Here is a 25,182-nt window from a genome sequence, read left to right as displayed (position 1 = left end):
CGTTGGGCTCTGTGCTGACAGCTCAGAGCCTGGAGCCTGTTTTGGATTCTGTGTCTCCCTCTCTCTTTGACCCTCCCCTGATCATGCTGTCTCTTTCTTTCTCTCTCAGAAATAAATAAAACAGTTTAAACAAAAAAGGTGCATATAAAAATATACAACTTTTCCAAAACCCAGAAAGGAAATTCATTAGGTTTCCAAACACCTGGGAATGACAGAATGATAAAAAGATAGTTCTCTGAACTCACTGTCAAGTCAAGAAAGTAAATGTATTCTGTATTCTTAAACTAAATTTTTGCCTTATTAGATACAGAAAAAATTAACCAAGCTAAAGGGATCTCGTGGAAAGTATCTGTCTATAAATGTTCAAGAGGCCAGTTCTATTTAAGCCTAGAGGAATTATATCTTTGAGCTGCAAAATTCCAAACAGATTTTCAAAAGAATGGCACGCAAGAATAGTGAGAGAATCCTAGCATACATGTCAGTCAAGGATAAGTAAGTATACAGGGAAAAGTTTCCAGAGCTCAGAGGAGTGTTTACATTCTCAGGCAATTATTGATTGCTCAATGAACAAATAAAAGGAAGAAGGAACAGGCCTATCACTAAAAAGCTCAGAGATAAAATGACTAAGGTAGAGAATCCAATCAAGACTACAGGAACGTTCAAATTAAATCTTTCCTAAAAAATATCTAATGAATCAACATTCAAAAGGGAACCTGTAAAGTTTGTGTCTCTAATTTCCAGAAGGATAAATGGATTAAGCTGGCTCTACCAAGATAGCAGTTGCAGATCAAATCCCAAACTGGTTGAGAAAGCTTATATGTTGACCAAATGACCTTTTAAAAATCTTTAAAAGCAAAGATTTCCAATGAGCTAGGGTTTTCCCTAATGGTTAAAGCAATCAGTTTACATATATACACAGTTCCTGTAGCAGCAATAAGTACAATTAATTACATGGTTATAATCATGTTTACTCACCCTCCCAATAATATCTGTGGCTGGCTGGATTCATTTGTAATACCAAATACATCAGGAATTAAATCACCATTAAAGCTGAAAAAAAAAACATTAAAAACATAAAGCTGATATTTCATAAAATTCTCATGTTCTAGCTTTAAAAGGATAATAACCTTTGGGGGGATGTGGTAGACATCGCAATGCTCACCAGTTTCTGCTATAGTCAATAAAATGTCAGGAAAAGTGTCAGATATGTGTCATTTCCAGGCCAAAGTGTTTATTATCTATTACTGGACCTCTAGCCCTCTTTAAGCTGGTAGTAGCAATGAGAAGAACATGTGTTTCAGATGGTCCAGCTCCACAGATGATGGAAGCCTCTGATATACCTTGAGTGATGGTACAGAGCAAAGCCTACCACTGACCCACAGTGGAAAGACACATGGTGTAAGAAATAAACTTTTGTTGTGAAATTTTAGGGTTGTCTGTAGTTTCTGCATAACCTAGCCTATTTCTGAGTGGTAAGAAAACAGTACTTGTTTCAGAATCATGACCCACCCTTTTTAGTTACATGGACTGAGGAGAAATAACCCACAAAAGTAATTTCCAGCTGATATAAAAATTCATACTGGCCATTGAATATTGCAACAACAATGAAAATATACACAACTATAAATGAAATTAAGCTGAGGGGCTTTACAATAATTAATCCATGGATTTATAGTTCAGACTTCTAATGGCCACTGGCCATAAAATATGACTATTATTTTAATAACTATATGAAGGGCAGCAATGGAAACAAGAATGTAGCTGTACATTGTTTTAGCTCCCAAAATGATCTCTGTACCATTATCAAAAATCCTGACAGGAATTTGGATTACATTTATCCTGGTACATGAGTCTACTTTGAGGAATAAATAACACTAAGGAAGAGTTTTTAAAAAAGGATAAGTTGGGGCATCTGGGTGGCTCAGTTGGTTGAATGTCCAACTGTGGCTCAGGTCATGGTCTTGTGGTCCCTGAGTTTGAGCCTTGTGTCAGGCTCCATGCTGACAGCTCAGAGCCTGGAGCCTGCTTCAGATTCTGTGTCTCCCTCTCTCTGCATCTCCCCACTCATGCTCTGTCTCTCTCACTTTCTCTCTCAAAGATAAATAAACATTAAATTTTTTAAAAATAAATTTAAAAAGGGTAAGTTTTTCCTTAGTAGAGACATCTGTCTAAATTTCTGGAAAAAAATCCCATACCATTCATATCTGTCAATCAAGCACTAATAGTTTACCCTAAAATAGTTACCTTAATTCTTTGAGTAATGACATTGCTAGAATCAATAGAGATCCATAATGAACATATTCAAAGCTACTGAAACAAAAATAAAAACACAAATTTCTTCCTCTTTCCAAAATACTGAATTTCATTTTTCTCTTTCCTCCATCATGACAAATAAATATCATTTAATCTATCTATCACCTTCAAAGGGAGAATGAATTTAGTTTCAATGGGACTTAGCAAAATAGTCTCTTATGTGAGAAATTTCATGTTTTTAAGTTTAAAACCATTCAAAGAGTAGCAAGCACATACTTACTCCATAATTAGTGGTTCATCTTGAAAAGTCCTATTGAGTACAGTCATATTGTTAGGATCTGCATAGAAATAAAATTTATATATAAGTCAGGCAGTTTCTATTATTTAAAAAATATTTTTTTAAATGTTATTTATTTTTGAGACAGAGAGAGAGACAGAGCATGAGCAAAGGAGAGGCAAAGAGGGAGGAGGACAATGAATCCAGAGCAGGCTGCAGGCTGCAGGCTCCGAGTTGTCAGCACAGAACCCAATGTATGGCTCGAACCCACGAGCTGTGGATCATGACCTGAGCTGAAGTTAGATGCTTAACTGTGTGAGCCACTCAGAACCACTATTATTTTTGATATCTACACTTGGGGTAAAATGTCTATATTATTTTCAACATTCATCTCTAAGTAATTCCAACTAGTACCATTAACAAGACACTATAAATCTAACTCAAATGAACATCCAAGTAGGTAAAGACAAAATTCTGGAGTTCATTTTTTTTTTTTTAAGTTTATTTATTTTGAGAGAGAGAGTGAATGTGTGGAGCAGGTACAGAGAGAGAATCACAAGCAGGCACTGCGATGTCAGCATGCTGAGTCACCCAGGCATCATTGGGGTTCATTCTACAGTTAAGACCATTGTTAAAATAACTTTTTTTTAGAGGCTTCAATCTAAAAATCTCTTAGGTGAATCTTCTTTGAATACAATTTAGCACTAACGCAGTTGGCAATATGTACAAAACTACTTGACTCTAAAATGTCCATGCTTACGTAAACAAAGTGCTTTTCACATGGTACTATTTCTTCAGCTATTTACAGCCTGAATGAATTTGAAGTACTGAAACTACTGCTTTAGTTTAAATGTTAGAGAAAACACAACTGCATCCCTTCCACCCCACTTTGAAAACTGGCTCCATGAACAAAGTCATCTCTTTAGTTAAAATTAATTGGCTTTTCAGATAAGTTTTTGAAGGATTAGGGGTAGATATGGTAGACTGACTCTGAAGCTCCACTCCAACCTTTTTGTGCTTTTCTGTACTGGGGGACAAGGGGGATTAGAAACCAAAATAGCATTTCTCACATATCTTTGCATCTGAGATTCTGATTAAGATATAAGCCTTGACAATCAGATATACTCTGAGTTTTGGAAGCCAGGAGGTAAGTGAAGGCTGTGCTTCTGCCATTTACACCTCAGTGTCTGATCACTAAATTTGTGAGTAGCAAGAGGCAGGGTACAGGGCAGCCATTTGGCTGGTGAGGGTCACAGCAGACAGTGTCATTCTAGTAGCTACTGTGTAATTGGCCATGTTCTGATAGTAAAAAGCCTTCCTTGAAAGGCTTTGGGGATTGTTCCTGAAAAGTCAACCTAGAAGCTGTTTTTTAGCCATCCCAATGATTCCACAGACCATAAAAACCCTTTAATAATTGTCTCTATTTAAGCTAGCAAGAGCAGAGTTTGTTTAACCCCACACTAGTCCTGGGTTGAGAAAGAAAAATTTAAAAATTGACTTTTAAAAAAGTTTTACAATTACTGACTTTTTTTTAAGTTTATATGTTTATTTTTGAGAGAGAGAGAGAGAGAAAGGGAGGTAGTGGGTGAGGGGCAAAAACAAAGGAAGACAGAGGATCAGAAGCAGGCTCGTGCTGACAGTAGTGAGCCCAATGTGGGGCCTGAACTCACAACTGAGAGATCATGACCTGAGCTGAGGTCGGACGTTCAATCAACTGAACCACCCAGGTACCCCTACAATTACTGACTCTTAAGAAGTGCATTACTAAACTGATTTCAGAACAATATTATTGTTAAATTTACCTAAGAACAACAGGCATATTCTTCCTTTAATACCCAGAGACACATATTAAGAACTCTTAAAACAAATTCACCTAATGTTTGATTTTGTCCCCAGAAGATAACAGCTCCCAATTCACTGCTGGCATGATTTTTGGGAAGATATGTTAGCAGGACATCCATTTGTGAATCTCCATCATAATCCCCTGGGACTACACTTGTTATCAATGCACTGTGATTCCTAAAAGAAACACACATTTTAAAGTATCAAGTCAATCTATAATAGAAAAGCATAAGATCTCTATTTTTGTATTGTACTACACTCAAATATTTTCAATGCAAAATTTAAAATTTCACAATTTCATTCTCTTCTTTACTATCTTATTACCCTTCATGTATGTAAGCCTCCTTGGTCTACAAAAGGACTCAGGATGAAGGTAGAGCTATCTTAAATAACAAGACAAATCTAATTTCAAAAGAAAGCACAGTTAAAAAAAAAAAAAGCAAGTAAGCACAGTTTTACATTCATGCACTATTTACTATAGTCCTTTTACTTAATTTTTTGGTCAAGGACACCAGTGCATTTGGCTGGTTTATAAGAAATGGAGGGTTCATAATCAATTGATAAAGCACTGTCGATTTATCAGTTAAAAGGTATTATTTGTAAAATATTTAATTTTGGATTTTAATGCAGATTTGAAATTTACAGTAAAAATTAAATAATCATTTTATTTCTGAAAGATATTCAGTATTCACAATGGAAAATAAGTTCTTTTTACTAAACCTGGCAATATATTATCAAAACACATATATCTAATATTATGTTATTAATAATAAAATAATTCTGAAATTATTTATATTAACCTTGAAAACTTAAAACATGTCTTGTCATAATGCAGCTTGAATGGCCCAACCAAAAAAAAAAACAGGTCTTGTGTTCAATTTATATTTAATTCCATTTAGAGCAAATAGCAAGACAGCAAGTTTTCAAATACATAATTACTTTGTAAATAGCATCAAGATTCTAAAAATATATATAACAGGTTTTATTTAAGATGAAAATGAGAAAAATACTGAAAACGTTAAGTAGGGTGGAGAAAAACAATATTATAGATTTATCATGGTGCATCTACCTACTTCGTCCCACACATTACATCAATGCTTAATAGCTTTTAACTGTTAAGTCTCCAAGCCTGAAATAGGTATTGTCATTCTCACTGAACGAACTAGGAAACTGAGGTTTGGAGCAATTAAGTAGCTAAAAGCTAATAGTGAACTAGCTAGTAGCTAGTTAAATTCAAATTGTGTCAGTCCCTAAAAATGATTTTCATTGCAATAAAATCACTTTGGTAATGCCAATTTCCTCAAATAACTCTAATAATACTTTAACTTTTCCATGAAAAATACCCGTTTTTAAAAATGACGATATAACAACCATACATGCTACTATATTAGACATAGTAGCAAACTGTATCAAATTGTGGAGGCTTAAAGGCTTAAGAAGGAAAGTGTTTTGCCCAGAACACCTGAAAGGCTCAGAATTTGCAGTCATCAGAAATTGTGAAAGGCAAGAGTGATGCAGAAGGCTGAAAACAGGTTTAACTGAAAGTCTGTATTGTGAGTGATGGTCCCTTCTCCATCTTTTTCAGCAAGACAAGGACCAAACAGTTTATTAACCAGGTATTACAGAGTTAAATTACAGCAGAGGGTAAGGTTTTAGCCTTAAGCTAAAAACAGGGGGTTAATGGAAAGTCTACAGAAGGAACAGTTTGGTCCTTCCCCTCTCTCTACCCTATTCCTGGGCTGCTAGTCAGCCAGAAACATAACCACAGTGCAAGAGACAGGAGACACGTTCCACCATGCAAAGATTTCCCAATTAGCTCTTTACTGCCTTACTCTTAAATATGATACCCCTGTTTTTTGAAGAAAACTATGAATATTAAAGAGGGGCAAAACAAATAGCAATAAAGAATCTGAACAAAACAGAGATGAGATGAATAAAGAAACTTCAAAATTACCCTTGAAGATGTAAGAGAAGAAAATATGTCCATAAAACAAAAAGGAACAGTGTGTTTAGAAAAGGATAATGAGATAACAAAGAAAACTTCTTGGAGATAAAAAATATGACAACTAACATAAAAAATTCAATAGAAGCCTTAAAATAAAATTTAGAAAACTTCCTGGAAAGGGAAACAAAATGAAATAACAAAAACACAGATAAAATAAAGGAATAAAAGGTGGACTCAGCAGTCCAATAACAAATTGATTAGAATGCCTGAGAGAGAGAATAAAAAAATTACTAAAGAAATAAGAACATTTCAAAAAGCCGTCAAGGATAGCAGCTTCAAGTCTGAAGGGGTCCACTTATTACCCAGGGTAATAAAGAAAAAATAATCTATATCAAGATACAACATCATGAAATACCAAAACAAAAGGGATAGAGAGACCCTAAAAGCTTCCAAAATTAGAAATAAAACAAGTCACATTAGAAGGATTAGAAAAAAGAAAAGCACTGGATTTTAAAATAGCAACCCATGAAGCCAGAAGACTATAAACCAATGAAATTGTTAAGAGTAAAAAAACTGGGGGACATTAAAGGACATACCATATATTCTATCTCAGGAATTTCCTGAAGAATACATTCCAGGGAAGTAAAGAAAGAAGGTAAGAATAAAATGGCACAGAATCCAAGAAAGAGGGATCCAACAAAGAAAAGCAAAGGGAAAGTCTCCAAATACTAATCTTGCAGAAGGCTTAAGAATGAACTCTGATTGGTAGAAGTATACAGGACTCAAAGGGGAAAATAAAAATGTACAATAGGTATTTAGCCAATATGAGGCAACATCTACCAAGAAATTAAGGATATGTACACAGAAAACTATGCAATTGAGTTTTCTTAAGTTTATTTATTTTGAGAGAGAGAAAGGAGTGTGACTGTGCACATGAGCAGGAGAGAAAGGGAGAAAGAGAAGTCCAAGCAGGCTCCTCCTGTCAGCATGGAGCCCAACTCAGGGCTCCATCCCAGGTATAGTGAGATCATCAGCTGAGCCAAAATCAAGAGTCAGAGGCTCAACCGATTGAGACACCCAGGCGTCCCTGCAATTGATTTTTTTTTTTTAAAGCAACCATTTACTGCAGGAGGAAAAATGCTAAAGAAATGAAATACTGGGGGCTCCTGGGTGGCTCAGTCAGTTGGGTGTCTGACTTCAGCTTAGGTCATGATCTTGTGGTCTATGAGTTCGAGCCCATTGGCCTCTGTACTGACAGCTCAGAGCCCGGAGCCTGCTTCTGTGTCTCTCTCTCTCTCTCTCAAAAATAAATAACATTAAAAAAAATTTTTTTAATGAAATACTGTATGCTTCTTGGTTCTAAAGTACACAGAATCTACATGGTCAAAATGTAAACAATGTTTACTGATTTAACTAAAAATATGATATAATGATAATTGAGATGGAGATAATTTAAAGACGGTAAACCCTCATCTATGCTAACAAAAATCCAAGAGATGAAGATAATTACTGAAGAAATTACAGTTTAAAAGCTTATTTTAAAATATGGAAATAAGCACCAAAAAAAAAAATAGCTGAAGTTTTTAAAAGTGGTTGCATCTGAGAAAGGAATAGGGGAGTGGGGGAAGAAAAGAGTGAAGGAGAGTTATTTATACTTTGAAAAATATTCTTTTCATTTTTTGAGAGAGAGAAGTGGGGGGGCAGGGAACAAGAGAGAATCCCATGTAGGCTCATGCTGTCACCACCGAGCCCAAAGTGGAGCTTGAACCCATGAACCTGAGCCAAAACCAAGAATCAAATGCTTAACTGACTGAGTCACCTAGAAGCCCCATATACTTTCCATATACTTTGAAAATATTCTAAATATATTTTTTAAAAAAACAAGTTTCTAAATTTTAACAGTATATAAAACAACACTGCATTTGTTAATCAAGAAAAATGAAATGAATTGGGATTTTTTTTTTAACTTAGTGAAATCCTAGTCCTTACGTAGTTCAAACATTTCTTTCCAAGAAAAATCATTCTTAAGCAGGTCATTTCTTGTATATAATATTTATCTTTCTGTTCCCACCCCATGCCAAGTATGCTGATATCTGCTACCTAGGAAAATTTTTCAAGAGGGATAAATTCCTATTTGTCCACTTAAAACTTTCCTTTCAATGTTCTAACTTAAGGCCATTTTTTTTTAAAAACATAAGTCTCAGTTTAAACATTTGTAGACTCTGAGCAGTTATTACCCCACAAAGAAACTTAAATATTTTTTTAAAAACCATTTCCTAAGTAATCTCTGATCTTTCTATAAAACTATTCTCCTGCACATGATTAACAAGTAAGTCAACTTAAAATACTGTTTAAATCTCTCCTTTAAACCATGACCTATAATGATTTCCCACTTCTCCTGGGATTGAGTTCAAACTCTTTCCGATATTTATGAAGGTTCCTAGTCTGCCCTAATCTCATATTCTTGGTCCATAACTCTCCAACATATACCCTACACTTCTGTTAGGTAAATCTTTCCACCTCCTCTTCACAACATGCTTACTGCCCTCTTGTTAACCCTGTGTCCCCACACTTGAAAGCCCTCGCCTAAATTTTTCTGAAGGTCACTGAAATTTTGTAACTTTCTGATAGCTTCCACCTTAGTATCCACTAACTCATTTCTTTTCCCTTGAACCATCCAGCAATCAATCCTTGCTTCTTGATGTTTCAAAACTGTGCTGGCTCACTACTGAAGAAGGTCACTGAGTTTCAGACAATGCCAGTCATATAAAAGAATGAACGATTATTTGAACATTTAAAAAATTCTGCTTGGTTTAAGTTCCTTCAAAATAAACCTTAAAAAACTCATTACCCACCAGTCAATAAACAAAAAAAAAAAAATTAGAACACTTTTTCCACAGTGCAAATGAAGCCACCCCTTTCACCCTCAATACATAGTTGACCTGAGAAGCGTGTGCTCCCATGGGTACACTTGGGATGAAGGGCAACCCCCAACACATTCAAGAAGGGGTACTACATTGCTAGAGAATGAAGGGTGTGTATGCAGGAACAGATGTGATCTACTCAAATTTATTTATTTATTTTTTAAATAAATGACTTTTAAACTTTGGTATATTCACTATTTTTCCTAACAAATTACTTGCTACTCATCCTGGGTAACAAGTGGTTTTGTATCAACACAGTTAAGTAAAATTGATTTCAAAAACAATCCAACTAGCTTTTGCATATCAATCATTACAGTAATGATTGTTTTTATAGGAACAGATACATTTGTACTTACTTCAAGGATACTTTTACTTTGGGTTTAAAATAGGGTGCGTTCTGGTCTGCCAAAAAGACGATTAAATCATTCCCTAAAAGAAGCGAATATATGATATTAGAGAAGAGTTTCTAGGTAACACTTCCAATCAGTGGTTACAAAAAGCTTTCTGGGTGCTGTTCTTAACAAAAACACTTTTATTTTACTCTAGTTCCTCTGCCCTCTCCAGGTGAGTCCTACTTGTCTAATAGAATGGGGATACCTAATATATCACAAATTCAGTATTTAAAAAGTAGCAGAGAAATAGGAAGACTGAACAGTTGGTCAGAACAAACCGAAACCAATGGCTTTTGCCAGGAATCAGGTCAGTTGACTCAAAAAAAAATCATGTAATGAACAAGCCTTTTAACTATAGCACATGTTAAGCCTTGTTTCTCCAATAACATGACTCCTTATAAGCTGTTTAGTTTATCAGGCAGATGCATCGCACCAAGGACACAGGATCTCCTACTATAGGTATCTGACTAGTAACAAGGACATGATTACATACTTAAGAAGAAAAAGATGAATCCTCCAAGACCTTCCTCTTGTGGGTCCTATGGAACTACTCCCCAGGTTGGTGTGCATCCTTGGAACTCACTGGATGCATTCAGGAGAAATCATTGGAACAGACTTTTGAAATTCTTTAATTAAACCCAAGCCATTTTTAAAGTTAAGAGGAGAGTCTCTGTATCCAGTTTGAATGAAGTAGCTAGGAGTTTGGCAGTGTGCACCTTTCTTGTAACAGATACGTAGTCATACAAAGAAAGGAAAAATATATAGGGTTCACAGGGGGCTCTGGTATCCTGGCAAGAGCCCAAGAAACCTAGGCCAATATCCTGCTAGTTAAGTTCTATATAAACCTGCTTCACCTCCTTCCTTCATGCCCTTGACCTACCCAGTTTTGTAGATACTCAAAAGAATGCTAAGACCCTCTAATACCCATTCTCAGCATCAAGATTTACAGTAAGGTTTGTTTAGTGATGTTTAGTTAAAGCAAAGAACTCCTAAGAACCTCGAGTTGACGAGGGCAGAGATTTGGAAGCCATGGTGGGTGACCAAAGCGAGGAAAAGATCAGGTGCATATAAAAGACCAGACAGCTCATGAGGGAGAAGAATCTGCAGTTTGGGATCTTTTCCCAAGGAGACACTGAGTTTATCAGTGATCCCTGCAAATTGCTTGTGTAAGCTGTGGAGTGTTTAGGGCGTTGGGCAATGGGGAGTTGCTTCAAAGAAAGCTGGGACGCTGAAAAAGGGAGAGGGCAGGTGAATAATAAGGTAAACGAGGTAGGTAAAATCCCCTATGAGAAGACATTGTCAAGCTGCATCTTTTCCAGTTCATCAAAGGGGAAGGAGGATTGAAGAAGTAAAGCAGGAAGGAATGAAAGGATTTTGGGAGGGAACGCAGAGGCAAGGTACAAAGGCTCCTGGGAATCAGGAAGGACTTTGGAAGGCAGGTTATTTCATGGGGAGGTGGGGTATGTGGGTGAAGGCCTAAGGCTGCTCAGGAAAAAAAACCTGGGGTGTTTCCAGGACTTAGGCCGGTAAATAAAACCGTGGAGTGGTCAGGCCAGGACAAGAAGCTGGAAAAGATGGAGAGAATGGGCAAGCTGCAACGGATGCTGGAGAAGGGAGAGAAAGGATTGGGAGAGAAGGGCTGGGAAATGCAGGAGGACCGGCCATCCGGGCTAAGGGTGTTGGGTACACCAGGAGGGGCACAGGGACAGCGGACAGAGGGAGGGCCGGGCAAGCACTGACTTTCCCGCAGCACGAAGAGGTCCGTCTGCTTGTCGGAGTTGAGGTCTCCGAAGGCCGCCAGGGTGCCCCAGGCCTCGGCCCCAAAGAGCTCGGCCGTGACGTTGTGCAGCGCCCGCGCCGGGACCGGCCCGACTGCCAGCAGTGCGAGCCCCCCAAGCAGCGGCGCCAGCAGCGCCCAGGAGGTCGGCAGCCGGCCCGCCGCCGCCATGGCAGCCCCTCGGCCCCCGCCCGCCGGCCCAGTGCCGCGCTTGACGGCAGCCGGAAAGCACCGTGCTGCCGACCGAGAGAGAAAGAGCACAGCCTCGCCGCCCGTACGAGCCGCCACCGGCTCCCCTCTCAGTTTCCCTTAGAGGTACACCTCCGACGCTTGGAAAGCCGTGAAGCTGAGTAGAAAATCGCTCTTGCGCTCACTTCCGGCCGGCGCGTCTCCCGACAGTGTCGCGCGGGGGGGGGGGCGGGGCCGGCTGGGCGGAGCTGACAGTCTGCCTTGGGGGCGGTGGCAAAGGCTGCAGGCCTGAGAGAGATGGTGGGGGCGGCGGGGCTCATGGCTGAAGGGAACTGGAAGGTGTTGGAGCGAAGAGCCCGGGCCAAGCGCTCAGGTTTGGCTGGCTGGGGCGTCATACCCTCCCCCGCACCAGGGTGGTGCTCCCCCTTCAAGCACCTTGGGCGGGAGGCTGGTGGGGGTCCTGGAGTTTAACCTGTGCCCGCGTGTTTCCCCTTACAAAGCCGACTGCGGTCCTGGCCCTCTTCACGTTTATCCCCATCTCCCAAATTGGTGGTGGTCCCGACTTTACTACATGTGTTTTCCCCCAACGCTGTTTCGTGTGTGTTTCGCTCAGAAAGTAGGTGGTGGTGTCCACTAAAACCGGAGTTCTACTCTTTAGAAATCAGGCAGCTGCCAGGTTCCTGGGAAAGACAGTTGGTCCTCCCTCAAAAATCAAACAGCTTCATTCTTAGATGTGATTATGACCTGGGCCTAGAAGACTGGCAGCAGAAAAGTGTTGTCTTCTATCTCCCTTTTACACTCTTCACAAGTTCCGAGCCCTAGCCAATTACCATGTGGCAGAAATTGAGTGGAGACAGGGCCTTAGGCTATGAAGGGGTCGTGTTGAGTGTGCTTAAGGGCTCTGGAGGGAGCAGGGCCCCTTCCCTGAGCAGGTGGCCCAGGGACACATAGTTCCCAGTTGTGCCTCCCAAATCCAAAGCCACCGAGGTTAGAAGACGCTGCGCAGGCAGTTACTACGGTTGAAAGTGTCCTGAACTGACTTGTTCAAATTGCAAAGTCACGACTTTGCAGTGAGCACTTGTGGCCGATCAGTCCTCTGAGAGACAGGATGGAAACTTCCCATATTTCTGGCTGGCTGTATATAATCTTGAGCTAAATGTGTGTTTATTATAAAACAAAAAAGATGGTGGAATGACAAGTGTTCAATTAATCTCTTTTAAAGGATTGACATTACTATATGTCAGTGTTGACAGATGCTAATGTTAAGGAAAGGCATAGCGCTAGGAAAACTAATTCTGCATTTGCATTGATCCCTGGAGGGTTTTTTCCTCATCTAATATGCCCCCATTATGTTTGGTGTTTTTCTAATTTATGAAGTTCTTGGTTGTCCTTTTCTTGTGTAGTTTGCCTTTTTAAAATTTGAATAAAGTATCTAATTTCATATATCATACAGGAGTTCATCCAATCTTTGTCGCTTAAAACCATTATTTTTTATACCTTATTTACAAAGTCTTGCATTTATTTACTTAGATTTTATCAAAACTATCACAGAAATATGAGAGAATTTTTAAACACGTATTCCTTAGTACATTTCAGAGTAAATACAGTTACTTGGATAGTCACATATATTTGTGTTTCACACTTCTTAAAATTTTTGTGTCATATTGAAGTATTGATTGACTGCTAACAATGTGTTTATTTGAGCTCTAAAGGGAATTGGATTTATAATATCTGGTCAAAGAGAGTAACCTGAGTTTTCTTACGGTTTTCTGCCCTCCGCATCTATTTTACAGCATTTCTCTTCCTCATAATAAGCATATAGGATTTATTTTCTTATCCAGTTTTTATATTCTCTGAATTGCATGTCATTACAGTAAGCTTTGAAAACCTACCTTCTCTTTCTTAAGTGAGAAAAAAAATTAAAATTTTAACTTTTGTCTAATGCAGTCACTTAAGTCCAGTTTCGTGTACAAAGTGGTTAAGTGCATAGTATAAATAAATGTTGGATGTTCCTGTATAGTTTCTATCATTGTAGTAAAAGATAGATACCATTTGAAGTCATTCAAATTAATTGAGGTTTCAGGTTCTAACTCTGTAAGGTGATGACTGTATAGTTTCTTGAATGAATCCTTGACTTCCTATGTCATTGAAAACAACCAATCTTATTCTGTTTCTTATTTTTAGAAGAATATGTAAACTGAGCTTAGTTTGAAACTTGGGGTAACCTGACTCCAATATAGATGCCACTGCAAAGTTCTGAGCATTGTTACATAGTAGCATAGTCAGTTCACTGCTCAAGAGGATGTTACTCTTATGTAATGTTAATAAGTGGATATTATATATTTCCTGCCTCATCCATATAAGCAAATATAATTTATCAAAGCAAAGAAAATCAAATTTTCAAGTCATTAAAAAGAAAATAAAATTATAATGAACCTCAATTATTGCCTTTGTTGCACACTGCATCATGTTAATAACTGCTCACACTGCTTTCAATTAATCTAATGCTGATTGCTTCTAACCTTCACTAAACAGTTTTGAAAATTGCTGTAGTTTAGCCTTCGACGCTTATGATTAGAGTCAACAGTTTGAAATGGCCAGCTCACCTGATGCCATCGTCTCTTCTCCACCTGCTTTCTTAAGGTCTGGTAAGTGTGTTGACCCCAAAAGGGTCACTTGGTAATTTTAAATATCTTTGTTTCTGAAGGTTGATGTCACCATATATGTCATTTTGGTTTTATTTTCTCTTTGGTGGTCCCAAGCCTGAGCACCAATTCTGCTGTTACTAGGCTCAGGTTTGTACTGTATGTTGAATATGACCTGTAGTGGTGTTGTGTAGGGCATGAAAAGTGCAAAGTGGAGACTCTGTCCTTACATCAGCTCTGTTTGACCAGGGCTAATTCCCTAGTACCTGGGACCTCAGTTGTAAAATGGGCACTTAGACAGCTTCTGAAAGTGATTGTTGTCTTTTTGCATCATGGAGATAACTTTTATAAATTAGCAGTTTTTGGAAAGTGTTACAATTATTTACTTTTTATCAACTCCCTGTGAAAGAGGTATTTTTATATACAATTTCATAGATAGGAAATAGAAGCACACAAAGGTGAAGCAGTTTGCCCCAGGTCTCCAAACTGGGGGGTTTCAAGGCCATTGCTTTGCCTTCCACCCCATGGCTTTTTGGTATAAGGGCTGGCAGCGACGTTTGCACAATGGCTCTTAGACTGTCACTTGGACTGTCATGTTAATGAGACCCTTTGCAAGCTGGATGAAAGCTGATTGCTCCCCTGCTGAGTGCCCAGGATTTTGAAAACAATTTCAAGGAAGTTTCATGCATCCAAGAGAGACTACGTTTGTATTCTTGTTAGGAACTCAGGTCTTTTGATGTGTCTAGTCTTCCTTTAGAGAGGAAGAAAAGGCCTTTGTTTAGTGGCCATAGAGCTAAAGTGAAGACTAGTCTTTAAGGCTTTTTTCTGTAGGTTGTGACCCACTTTGACCATTTAAAACCTGTTCATTGCATGAACATTCTGGGAGAAACCTGTTGGCAAGAGGCTGCTTTATGTCATTTTAAGCCTCAGGACTCATTAACAGGTAAAAGTGGGATGAGCCAGTGTAAATCTTGACAGTGGTTCCCCCTTTATTTCCATTTAGATTTAAATCCTGTTTTGGCAAGATTGAAGAGGAAAATCATGAAGTAGGAAAGAGCTTAAAGAAGAATCACAATTATATAGAAAGGAAAGCTTTTGTTAAAGGACAAAAATGATCCTTGTCTTCAGTTGTCATCTGCTAAATAACAAAATAGTATATCTAACATTGCCGATTGATTTCTGATTTAATCTTTGAACTAAGAGAGAGTAAGAGGACATATATCTTTGAACTGTGTTTACTGTATTTTAAGCACCAGACTCTGTTTTCCATCTTGCCTTTCCTAATAAGGGCTTGGTGGGTTTCCAGCACTAGCAAAGTCATCTAACAGTTATAGGGAAATAGAATACTAAAGCTATGCTTTTATGCATCAGCAGTCCTGAAAATTTCAAAACCTAAGAACTGTACTTTAACATTATATAGAGTATTTGAAGGCATACACAAGAAGCGTTTCCAGTAACATCTTATTAAGTTGAAACAGAATGCACGAAGAAACAAAATAGAAATATACCAAACTTCATAGTCTTAAGCCATCTTAAGGAACTGATTTCTTATAAATTGCTTTCAACACGTACACCGTTTTGGGGGGCGTCCCTCTAACCAAAACTTAGTAATGACTCTAAAAAGTCCTTAAATCTTTTATCTGTTAAAATGAATACATAGAGTGGTTTGCATTTATAGTTTATTTACTAATTGAGATATATTGCATTGAAATTGATTTGTTTTCTTCTGTTATAATTCTTTGGACATTATTATTGTAGGAGAGTATTTTAAGGAATGATTTCACTTAACAGTTATTTAAAAGGATGTTCTCGGTTGACAGCTGAGCTTTTCCCTGGTACTTTTGGCTAGACACTATCCAGTATTAGCAAAAATGGAAGCTAGTACCTTGATTTTAGAAAATTAACTTCTAGTGTACCTAGATTGTTTTATGCATTGTAACCCTCTTTATTCCTCTTGGATTTATTTCTACTATTTTGTCTTGCTTTCTGCTCTTCACTGGATTTAGTGTGTGTCCTGCATTGTGTGCATGCTTGTTAAATAGTGCTCTGACTGCTAATGTGTCAGTATGTGCTTTGGTTGAATTTCTTTTGTTTTGACTGCTCAAATCTAAAGAGATATGTGGAGTCCATGCTTCTCTTTAAAGAATCTTGGAGTAAAATGTACAAGACAATGAATTTATAGGCAAATTCCATAACAAAAATAAGTTGACTAATTAGGGAAGGAGTGTAGCAGGCAGTACCTCAGATTGCCTCCAGTTTTCATGTGACTACTACAGTTACACAGTATGTTAGGTTAACAGAGCTAGGCAGCAATAGCAGTCACATGGGTATTGCAGTTAAATTATTTCTGTTAATTGTTATAAGCTAAGAAATGTCTTGGCATTTTTACTTTTATTCTTAAATGATAATTTTAAAAGTTACTCCTTAAAATGAAGTATCATATCTCTATCTTGGCTTCTTAAATTTATTAGCGTCTACTTCTTTCCTTTACTTATTTCTTTTTGGGTTCTTTGTTTAATTTCCTTTTTATTAATTTGATTTGATGACATGTGAATACCTGGTAAAGTTTTATTGTATATTCAATGCATAACTGAACCCTTTATTTTACACATCTAACACTGTCTTCTTTTTACACATTATATAATAGCCTTGTTTTCAGCCTAATTTAATAGTCAGTTAATCAATAAGTTTAATAGTCAGTTAATCAATAAGAGTCTTATGGCTTAAAGAGACCATAGGCTTGGGCTCCTGGACCATTGTGGGTTTTAGCCCCTTTTCAAAGCCTAAGGAAAGAGTATACATTTTGTGTTCAGCTAAACCTGAATCTCCTCCTGGCTCTGTTGTTTACCATCTATTTGATCTTGAACAAGTTACTCTACATCTTTGAGAACTGGCTTCTTCCTCTATAAAACTTAAGTATAATAAAACCTACCTGAAAGGAGTATTGTGAAGACAAATAAAATGTTATATGCAAAGCACTTGATATTTAGTAGGTGCCCAATGAATTTTAGTTTTTTTTTTAAAATATATTTTAATGTTTATTTATTTTTGAGAGAAAGAGAGAGAGTTCTAGTGGGAGAAGGGCAGAGAGAAGGGGAGACACAGAATCAGAAGCAGGCTCCAAGCTCTGAGCTGTCAGCACAGAGACCGACGTAGGGCTCGAACTCACAGATGGTGAGATCATGGCCTGAACTGAAGTGGGACACTCAACCGACTGGGGTTCCCCAATAAATTTTAGTTCTTATCTTCCCCAACATAGTCTTTTACAATATTGCTGATAGGTATTTAAGAGTAAGACTTATACAGAAAGAAATAAGGTTGCTTGTCTCTTTTCTCTCATTTTGATATCTACTCTCTAAGTAGCCATTTGATTAAGGAAACTTGTCATACTAAAAGACAATTAGCTTGAATCAAATTACCCAAAATCTAGTTCTCATTTGACTCTATTTTGTTTTTGTCAATAATCACAAATCTAAAGAAATTCTTTGTGATAGTTTCCATGGAAACTCCTGTCCGCCAGCAGGGAGAACAGTCATTATTTTATGTACAGTTAGGGTTTATTTTTGTCTTCTATTGGGTATGCAATGGATTCCCTTCAACTAGGATGGAACTTGTAGAAACACTTGTAAATTGTATCCTGCTGGGGGCTCTGATCTCTTCTTAATAGGTCCTGCCCTATAATCTTACAAGATTTAAGAAATAGAGGCCATATGATATGGCTTAACTCTCTTGGCATGAATCTCATTGACCTTAAAGCTTACTTTCTTTCTGTATTATTATCCTCAGCAGAGATGATGCTTTAGATTCTGTAAGTGAAATAGTTTCATGAGGAGTACAAGGTCTTGTCTCACTGTTTTAGATTGTTACAGAATACTCACATTGTGCATTCTAAAATCAATTTTCCTCTTGATATTTTCTGTATCTTCAGTCTTTTTTTAAAAAATTTTTAATGTTTTATTTATTTCTGAGAGAGAGAGAGCATGAACAGAGGGGGGGTCAGAGGAGAGAGGGAGATACAGAATCTGAAACAGTCTCCAGGCTCTGAGCTAGCTGCCAGCACAGTGCCTGACACGGGGCTTGAACCCACGAACCGCGAGATCATGACCTGAGCCAAAGCCGGACGCTTAACCGACTGAGCCACCCAGGCACCCCTGTATCTTCAGTCTTCTAACGAAGCAAGAAAAGGGTTATGAGGGACTTCCAGAATTCCTGATTTTGATCCAGGTGCCTGCTGAACATTTCCAAATGGGTATATGATGGGACTCTCAAATGAAATCTGACCAAAACTGTACTCTTATTTCTAACTCCTGTTCCTAACCCAAACTTGTACCTCCCCTAATCTTGTTTTTCTCAGTAAACTAAACCATTATTCTTCTAGCTGTTCAAGCTAAAAATACAAAGGTTATTCCTTTTTCCTTCATCTTTTTTATTCAGTTCATTTGTAAATCCTTTGTATTCAATTTCTAGAAATGTATACCAGAATCTATTTTTCTCCACCTATACTCCTGCCTCCCTAGTTTAAGCCACTTTCATCTAAACTGCTGAAATAGCTTGGAAAGAATTCACATTTTTGTCTTACTACAGTGTTTTCCATCCAGCAGTGTAGATTCTTCTAAACATAAAAGTAAGATCATGTCACTTTCATGTCATCATTTATTACCTTTAAGCATAAAATCCACAGTCCCTTCCTTTGAGTGACCCCAGGGTACCTGGCGGTTGCCTGCCTCTGTAATCTTCTCATGGAATACTCCATTCCTCCCCCACTGCTCTTCAGCCATGTTGGCTTGCTTTGTTTGCTTAAGACACAATTTTGTTTCACTTAGGCTCTCTGTATTAGCTATTTCCTCTGTTTGGAAAGTTCTCTATCCTGTTGTTTGATACCTTGTGCTTGTCCCTTTTGGTTGTCTTTTAGGTTCTCATTCTTTCTTTTTTAATTTTTTTAATGTTTGTTTATTTAAAAAATGTTTTAATGTTTTTATTTATTTCTGAGAGAGATAGAGAAACACAGCATGAGCAGGGGAGGGTCAGAGAGAGAGGGAGATACAGAATCTGAAGCAGGTTCCAACCTCTGAGCTAGCTGTCAGCACAGAGCCCGATGTGGGGCTCAAACTCACCACTGTGAGATCATGACCTGAGCTAAAGTCGGACGTTGTAACTGACTGAGCCACCCAGGCGCCTCAAGGTTTTCATCTTAAATTTAAGACTCCTGAGAAAGGCCTTTTCTGCCTGTCCAATCTAAGTAGCCCCCAGACACATCACTCTTAATTCTAAATCTCTGTAGTGGGCTTCTCACTATTTGATATTTTTTCTCTGATCTTGCCTGTCTCATATGAGAGAAGAGACTTCACCTGTTTTATTCTCTCTTGTATGCTCCAGAGCCTAGAAGAGCTCTTAGAGTATAATAAATGCTCATTAAATCATATGGCTTAGAAAATTGTATTACTTATCACACCTGAGTCTCTCCTGCCCCTTTTGAGAGACAATGTCATAATGTGTTTAATATATAAACTATAGATAGACTTACTACTAGGCTCAGATCCCAGTATGATGCTTATAAACTGTGTAAACTGATTTTGTATCTACTTTCCCTTATTGTGTAGTAGAGAAAATAGTATATCCTTTCTAGGTTCTTTAGTGAAGATGAAATGTCTGTGAAGTACTTGGTGATTGTAGTAGTGGTACTAATAATAACAACGATTATGATGTTGGGGACAGCAGTGACTATTTCAGTAGCTTATTTTTATTAGGGACTTAATATGTGACAAGCAGTGTTCTTTTCAGTGCTTTACATTTAAAGCTCACAACAATCCTTTGACATAGGTGCTATTACTATCTTTTGAAAAAAATCAATACACAGAGAAGTAAACTCACATATAGTATAAACTCTGGCAGAGCCATTGCTCCTAACCACTGCTACCTTCCCTCCTCTATTATGCACAATGCCTAAGTGTTTGATAAATCAGTTGCAGTGATTATTGTTTGTATCTTGGTTATGTTCACTGCTTTTCTTACACTCATTTCAAATTAACTAATGTTTATGGGGTCTCTCTAATGTCATAGGAAGTTTGTAATATATAATACTGGTCTTAGACATGAACAGACACTTCTCCAAAGAGGACATCCAGATGGCCAACAGATACATGAAACGATGCTCAGCATCCCTCCTCATCAGGGAAATACAAATCAAAACCACACTGAGATACCACCTCACGCCAGTCAGAGTGGCTAAAATGAGCAAATCAGAGAACTCTAGATGCTGGCGAGGATGTGGAGAAACGGGCACCCTCCTGCACTGTTGGTGGGAATGTAATCTGGTACAGCCCCTCTGGAAAACAGTGTGGAGGTTCCTCAGGAAACTAACAATAGAACTCCCTTATGACCCAGCAATAGCACTGCTAGGAATTTACCCAAGGGATACAGAAATGCTGAGGCATAGGAGCACATGTACCCCAATGTTCATAGCAGCACTCTCCACAATAGCTAAAACATGGAAAGAGCCTAAGTGTCCATCAACAGACGAATGGATCAAGAAGATGTGGTTTATCTATACGATGGAATACTACATGGCAATGAGAAACAATGAAATCTGGCCATGTGTAGCAACATGGATGGACCTTGAGGGTGTTATGCTGAGCGAAATAAGTCAGGCAGAGAAGGACAAATACCATATGTTTGCACGTATAGGAGGATTAGGAGGAACTTGACAGAGGACCAAGGGGGAGAAGAAGGGCGGAAATGGTGGGGGAAAGGGAGAGAGGCAAACCATGAGAGACTCTTGAATGCTGACAAAAACTGAGGACTGATGGATGTGGGGGGGAGGGGGGGATGGGCATGAAGGAGGGCACTTTGGGGATGAGCACTGAGTGTTATGTAAAAACTAATTTGACAATAAACTATTTGTAAAAAAAAAAAAAAAAAATACTGGTCTTAGAGAGCTCATAGCCTGATGGAACTTTATGCAGAACCAAGATAACTTTAGTGTTTGTATATACATACAATCTCTGTCTCTCTGAGACTCTTCTAGTTGTTTCCTACGTAACTTCACTGCCTATAGCCATCATCTCCAATCATACCACCTCTAGCCAGTCCATTCTACAAATTCCTGTCTGGATGATTTTTGTAAAAAAAAAGAATTAATCATTACTCTTTTGCTGTACACCACTCATCAGCTCCCCATCTCCTGCAGCATTAGTGTGGCACATTAGTGAAGGTTTCTCTGGAGGTGACATTTGAGCTGAAGAAGAAAATAGGAGTTAAGTGAGAAGTTAGGAGGGGTCTAGGCTAGGATCTTGGAGGTTGATAGAGATGGACATTTGACTACTACTGAGAAGATCAAAGGACAGAGCATTGTGAATGACAGGAATAGAAGAGAGAAGATGGCTGGGAGGGGCAGAGCATCGGAAGCCTTGAAGATATTTGAATTTTATTGTAAATGAGAGGGAAAGCTATTGAAAATTTGAAGTAATATGGAGGTAAGACTGAGTAACATTTTATAAAGATCCAAATAGATCTTTATAAAAGAGAGAGAGTGGGTGAAGGTGATGAGAGAGCCATGTATTATATGTCTATCTCTGCTTGACACATAGCGCAGGCCACAGTGCCAGGTATGTGGGTTACTTAGTCCATGTTAGGTGATGAAAGCACAGATATTGACTCTGTCATCAGTCTAGATTCAGAAACTGTGGCCACCTTGATTATACATTAGAAGCCATTTGCCATTTATTACATAATTTTTGACTCAACAGACTTTTTTTTAATTAATTAATTAAATGTTTTTGAATGTTTATTAATTTTTAAGAGAGAGAGAGACAGAGAGACAGAGAGTGAGCCAGGAGAGGGCAGAGAGAGAGAGGGAGACACAGAATCCGAAGCAGGCTCCAGGCTCTGAGCTGTCAGCATAGAGCCCAGTCTGGTGCTTGAACCCATGAACCAGGAGATCATGAGCTGAGCTGAAGTCAGACACTTAACTGACTGAGCCACCCAGGTGCCCCAACAGGCTGATTTTAGAAGGAAGTCCAACTTGACAGAAAATATCCTGTCTTTACAATCTCTGTCCATATTTAAAATTTTTTTAATGTATATTTATTTTTGAGAGAGGGAGAGAGACAAAGCATGGACAGGGGAGGGCAGAGAGAGAGAGAGAGACAGAATCCGAAGCAGGCTCCAGGTTTTGAGCTGTCAGCACTGAGCCTGTTGCAGGGCTTGAACCCACGAACCACGAGATCATGACCAGAGCTGATGTCGGACACCCAACTGACTGAGCCACTCAGGCACCCCATCTCTGTTCATATTTTAAACTGACAAATAGGCCATTCCATCTCTGAAAAATAATCCACAAAATTGTGCGGGGTTCTGCTATATCTTTTCTTGGTAAGGATAAAAAGGTTTAATTTATCCTTTGAAAGATACTGGGTTCGTGGCAGATACATAAATATATTTTTACTGGTAAACACTTAAATTTTTTTAAATGTTTATTTAATTTTGAGAGAGAGAAAGAGAGACAGAGCATAAGTAGGGGAGGAGCAGAGAGAGAGGGAGACACAGAATCCAAAAACGGCTCCAGGCTCCAAGCTGTCAGCACAGAGCCTGATGCGGGGCTTGGACTTATAAACCTTGAGATCATGACCTGAACTGAAGTTGGATACTTAACTGACTGAGCCACCCAGGTACTCCAGAAGAGATTTTTAAAACATGAAAAAAATTGTTCTTGTTTTCCATTTTGTTCCTTTTTTCCCTATGGATTTTATTAGTTACTTTTTTACCAACAATGATATGATGACATCTTAGTCCTTTAAAAAGAATTATTCTTCATTTTTCAGTTAATTTCTCAACTTTCTTCTCTTTCAGTTAATATTTCACCAATTTCCTGAGGAAGTTGTTTTTACAGGTGTGCAGATGTGCCACATTATGTGATTTCCATAAACCACAGTTGGAATTTTAAGTCTTTAGTTGAAATTGGCTATTTTCATAGGTTCTAGTGTATGTCTTATGTGTTCTTGCTAGTCTTTAAAAATATACGTTGTTAGTTTTTACTTTGTTATATAAGAATTTTAAAAGCTTATTGTTATATTTGCTAATAAAGCAATAATAAATCAGTAAACTCACAGCATTTCCATGGCCGCCTTTTTTGGTCATTTAAGATTCAGATCTTATGGATCGGACTGAATTTTTGCAAATATATAGGTCCTACTCATGGAGATGAACGGCCATGATGTTTTTGGATAATAGACTGAGTCTTATTGCTAAAGTTCTGAAGGTATTCTGACAGGGACAGACATAGGGTTCAGGATTGGGCAGTTGAGCTTTAGACTGTATTTTATCATATATGTGTTTGTTCCTGGTATGTTTTGAAAACATACTCATATCAGGTGTTTCTGATGTTCCTTTTGCATTTCTATCTTTCTTTTACACTTGAATCAGTGAAGAATTTTCTGTATATTTAAATTATTTTTCTTTGTTTACATTAATTTTTAAAGCTTGATCATAAATACCCGATAGTTGCTTCTAGTTCTAAAATATCATTTGTCAAAAATATGCCCTTGGCTTGCTGTGGCTATAATCGGTGGACTTTTTTTTCCATGAAGTTTTCAGCTTATAGGACTGTTTATGTTATTTACAGTTAATTGTTTATGTAATTTACATCTGAACTTCTAACAGCTTTTGATTTTTGAGGATTTCAGTCTCATTTTTTTTCTTTTCTTCTTTCTTTTCTGTCTTCTGAATATATTTCTTTCATGAATTTTTGTCTATAACCTAATAGCAGTTGTGCAAATCTAATTCTTCAGAAATTAAGAGTGAAGAAATAAACCTGTAAATGTACTACGAACTTTTATTTTAAATGTATTTATATAATTTACTGATATGATATATTATGATTTACTGATGTATTTACTGATATAATGAAATTTTGGCATGTCTCAGCTAACTCATGTGTGTGTGTGTGTGAGATGTGTGTATATAATTTGACCGTTGACCTTGCTATCTTAATGTAGGTGGCCTTACTATGTTTTCTCTCCTTAAGTAAAAACAATGTATTTAATAAGTTTTGAACAATAGGATATCCTATGGCCAAGTGATTTCAAAATAGTCAGCACAGTTAGGTTTTGACCATTTTGGTATATAGATTGGTTAGGTGACTTCATCTTGAAATTGTTGAGGAGTTTTAGATCTATGTTCATCAGATATATTGGCCTGTGGTTTTCTTTATTTTGTAGTGTTTTTGTCTGGTTTAATTATCAGGATAATGCTGGCCTCAAAGAATGAATTTTGAAGCTTTCCTTCATCTTCTATTTCTTTGAATCATTTGAGAAGAAGAGGTATTAACTCTTCTTTAAATGTTTGGTAGACTTCACCTCTGAAGCCTTCTGGTCCTGGACATTTGTTTGTTGGGAGGTTTTTGATTATTGATTCAGTCTAACTACTAGTCATTGTTCTAATCGCATCTTCTATTTGTTCACGATTCTATGTTGGAAGATTGTGTTTCTAGGAATTATCCATTTCTTCTAAGTTGTCCCATTTGTTGCCATGTAATTAGTAATAGTAGTTGCTTACAATCATTTGTATTTCTCTGATAACAGTTGTAACTTCTCTTTTATTTGATTTTATTTGAACTCTTTTTTCCTTACCGAGTCTAGCTAAAAGTTGGTTAATTTTATTTATTTTTTCAAAGAAGAAGCTCCTAGTTTCATTGATCTTTTCTATTCTTTTTAAAACTTTATTTCATTTATTTCTGCTCTTAATTATCTTCTTTTTACTAACTTTCGGCTTTGTTTGTTCTTTTCCTAATTCCTTTAGGTATAAAGTAAGATTGTTTATTTGAGATTTTTCTTGGTTTTTGAGGCAAGCCTTAATCATTATGAACTTTTTAGAACTGCTTTTGCAACCTCTATTGATTTGGTATGTTGTACTTCCATTTTTATTTCTTTCAAGGTATTTTTT

General features: G+C 37.6%; 2 protein-coding genes across 4 annotated transcripts in view; one reads left to right on the top strand and one right to left on the bottom strand.

Moving 5' to 3' along the window:
- ITFG1 (integrin alpha FG-GAP repeat containing 1) overlaps positions 1–11,779 on the bottom strand; it is a 288,485-nt gene extending 276,706 nt beyond the window's left edge. The window contains exons 1-5 of the mRNA XM_039241589.1: positions 11,374–11,779; positions 9,598–9,670; positions 4,404–4,549; positions 2,534–2,591; positions 976–1,050 (exon numbers count right to left, since the gene is read on the bottom strand). Coding sequence (XP_039097520.1) covers positions 976–1,050; positions 2,534–2,591; positions 4,404–4,549; positions 9,598–9,670; positions 11,374–11,581 — 560 coding nt within the window. The 5' untranslated portion in view covers positions 11,582–11,779. The remainder of the gene's footprint in view (positions 1–975; positions 1,051–2,533; positions 2,592–4,403; positions 4,550–9,597; positions 9,671–11,373) is intronic.
- Positions 11,780–11,877: 98 nt separating this feature from the next.
- Positions 11,878–25,182, top strand: part of PHKB (phosphorylase kinase regulatory subunit beta) — a 234,772-nt gene continuing 221,467 nt past the window's right edge. For 2 of the 3 annotated variants that reach the window (XM_039241575.1, XM_039241564.1), the window contains exon 1: positions 11,878–11,972. In XM_039241575.1, coding sequence (XP_039097506.1) covers positions 11,897–11,972 — 76 coding nt within the window. In that variant the 5' untranslated portion in view covers positions 11,878–11,896. Of the gene's footprint in view, positions 11,973–14,134; positions 14,248–25,182 lie in introns of all 3 variants that reach the window. The other variant, XM_039241571.1, reaches the window with a different exon arrangement.

The sequence above is a fragment of the Hyaena hyaena genome, unplaced genomic scaffold (genome assembly GCF_003009895.1).
Source record: "Hyaena hyaena isolate Hyena2069 unplaced genomic scaffold, ASM300989v1 scaffold_7, whole genome shotgun sequence".
Classification (NCBI taxonomy): Eukaryota; Metazoa; Chordata; class Mammalia; order Carnivora; family Hyaenidae; genus Hyaena; species Hyaena hyaena.
The sequence above is the reverse complement of the archived record's forward strand: the minus strand, read 5'-3'. Positions and strand labels throughout refer to the sequence as shown.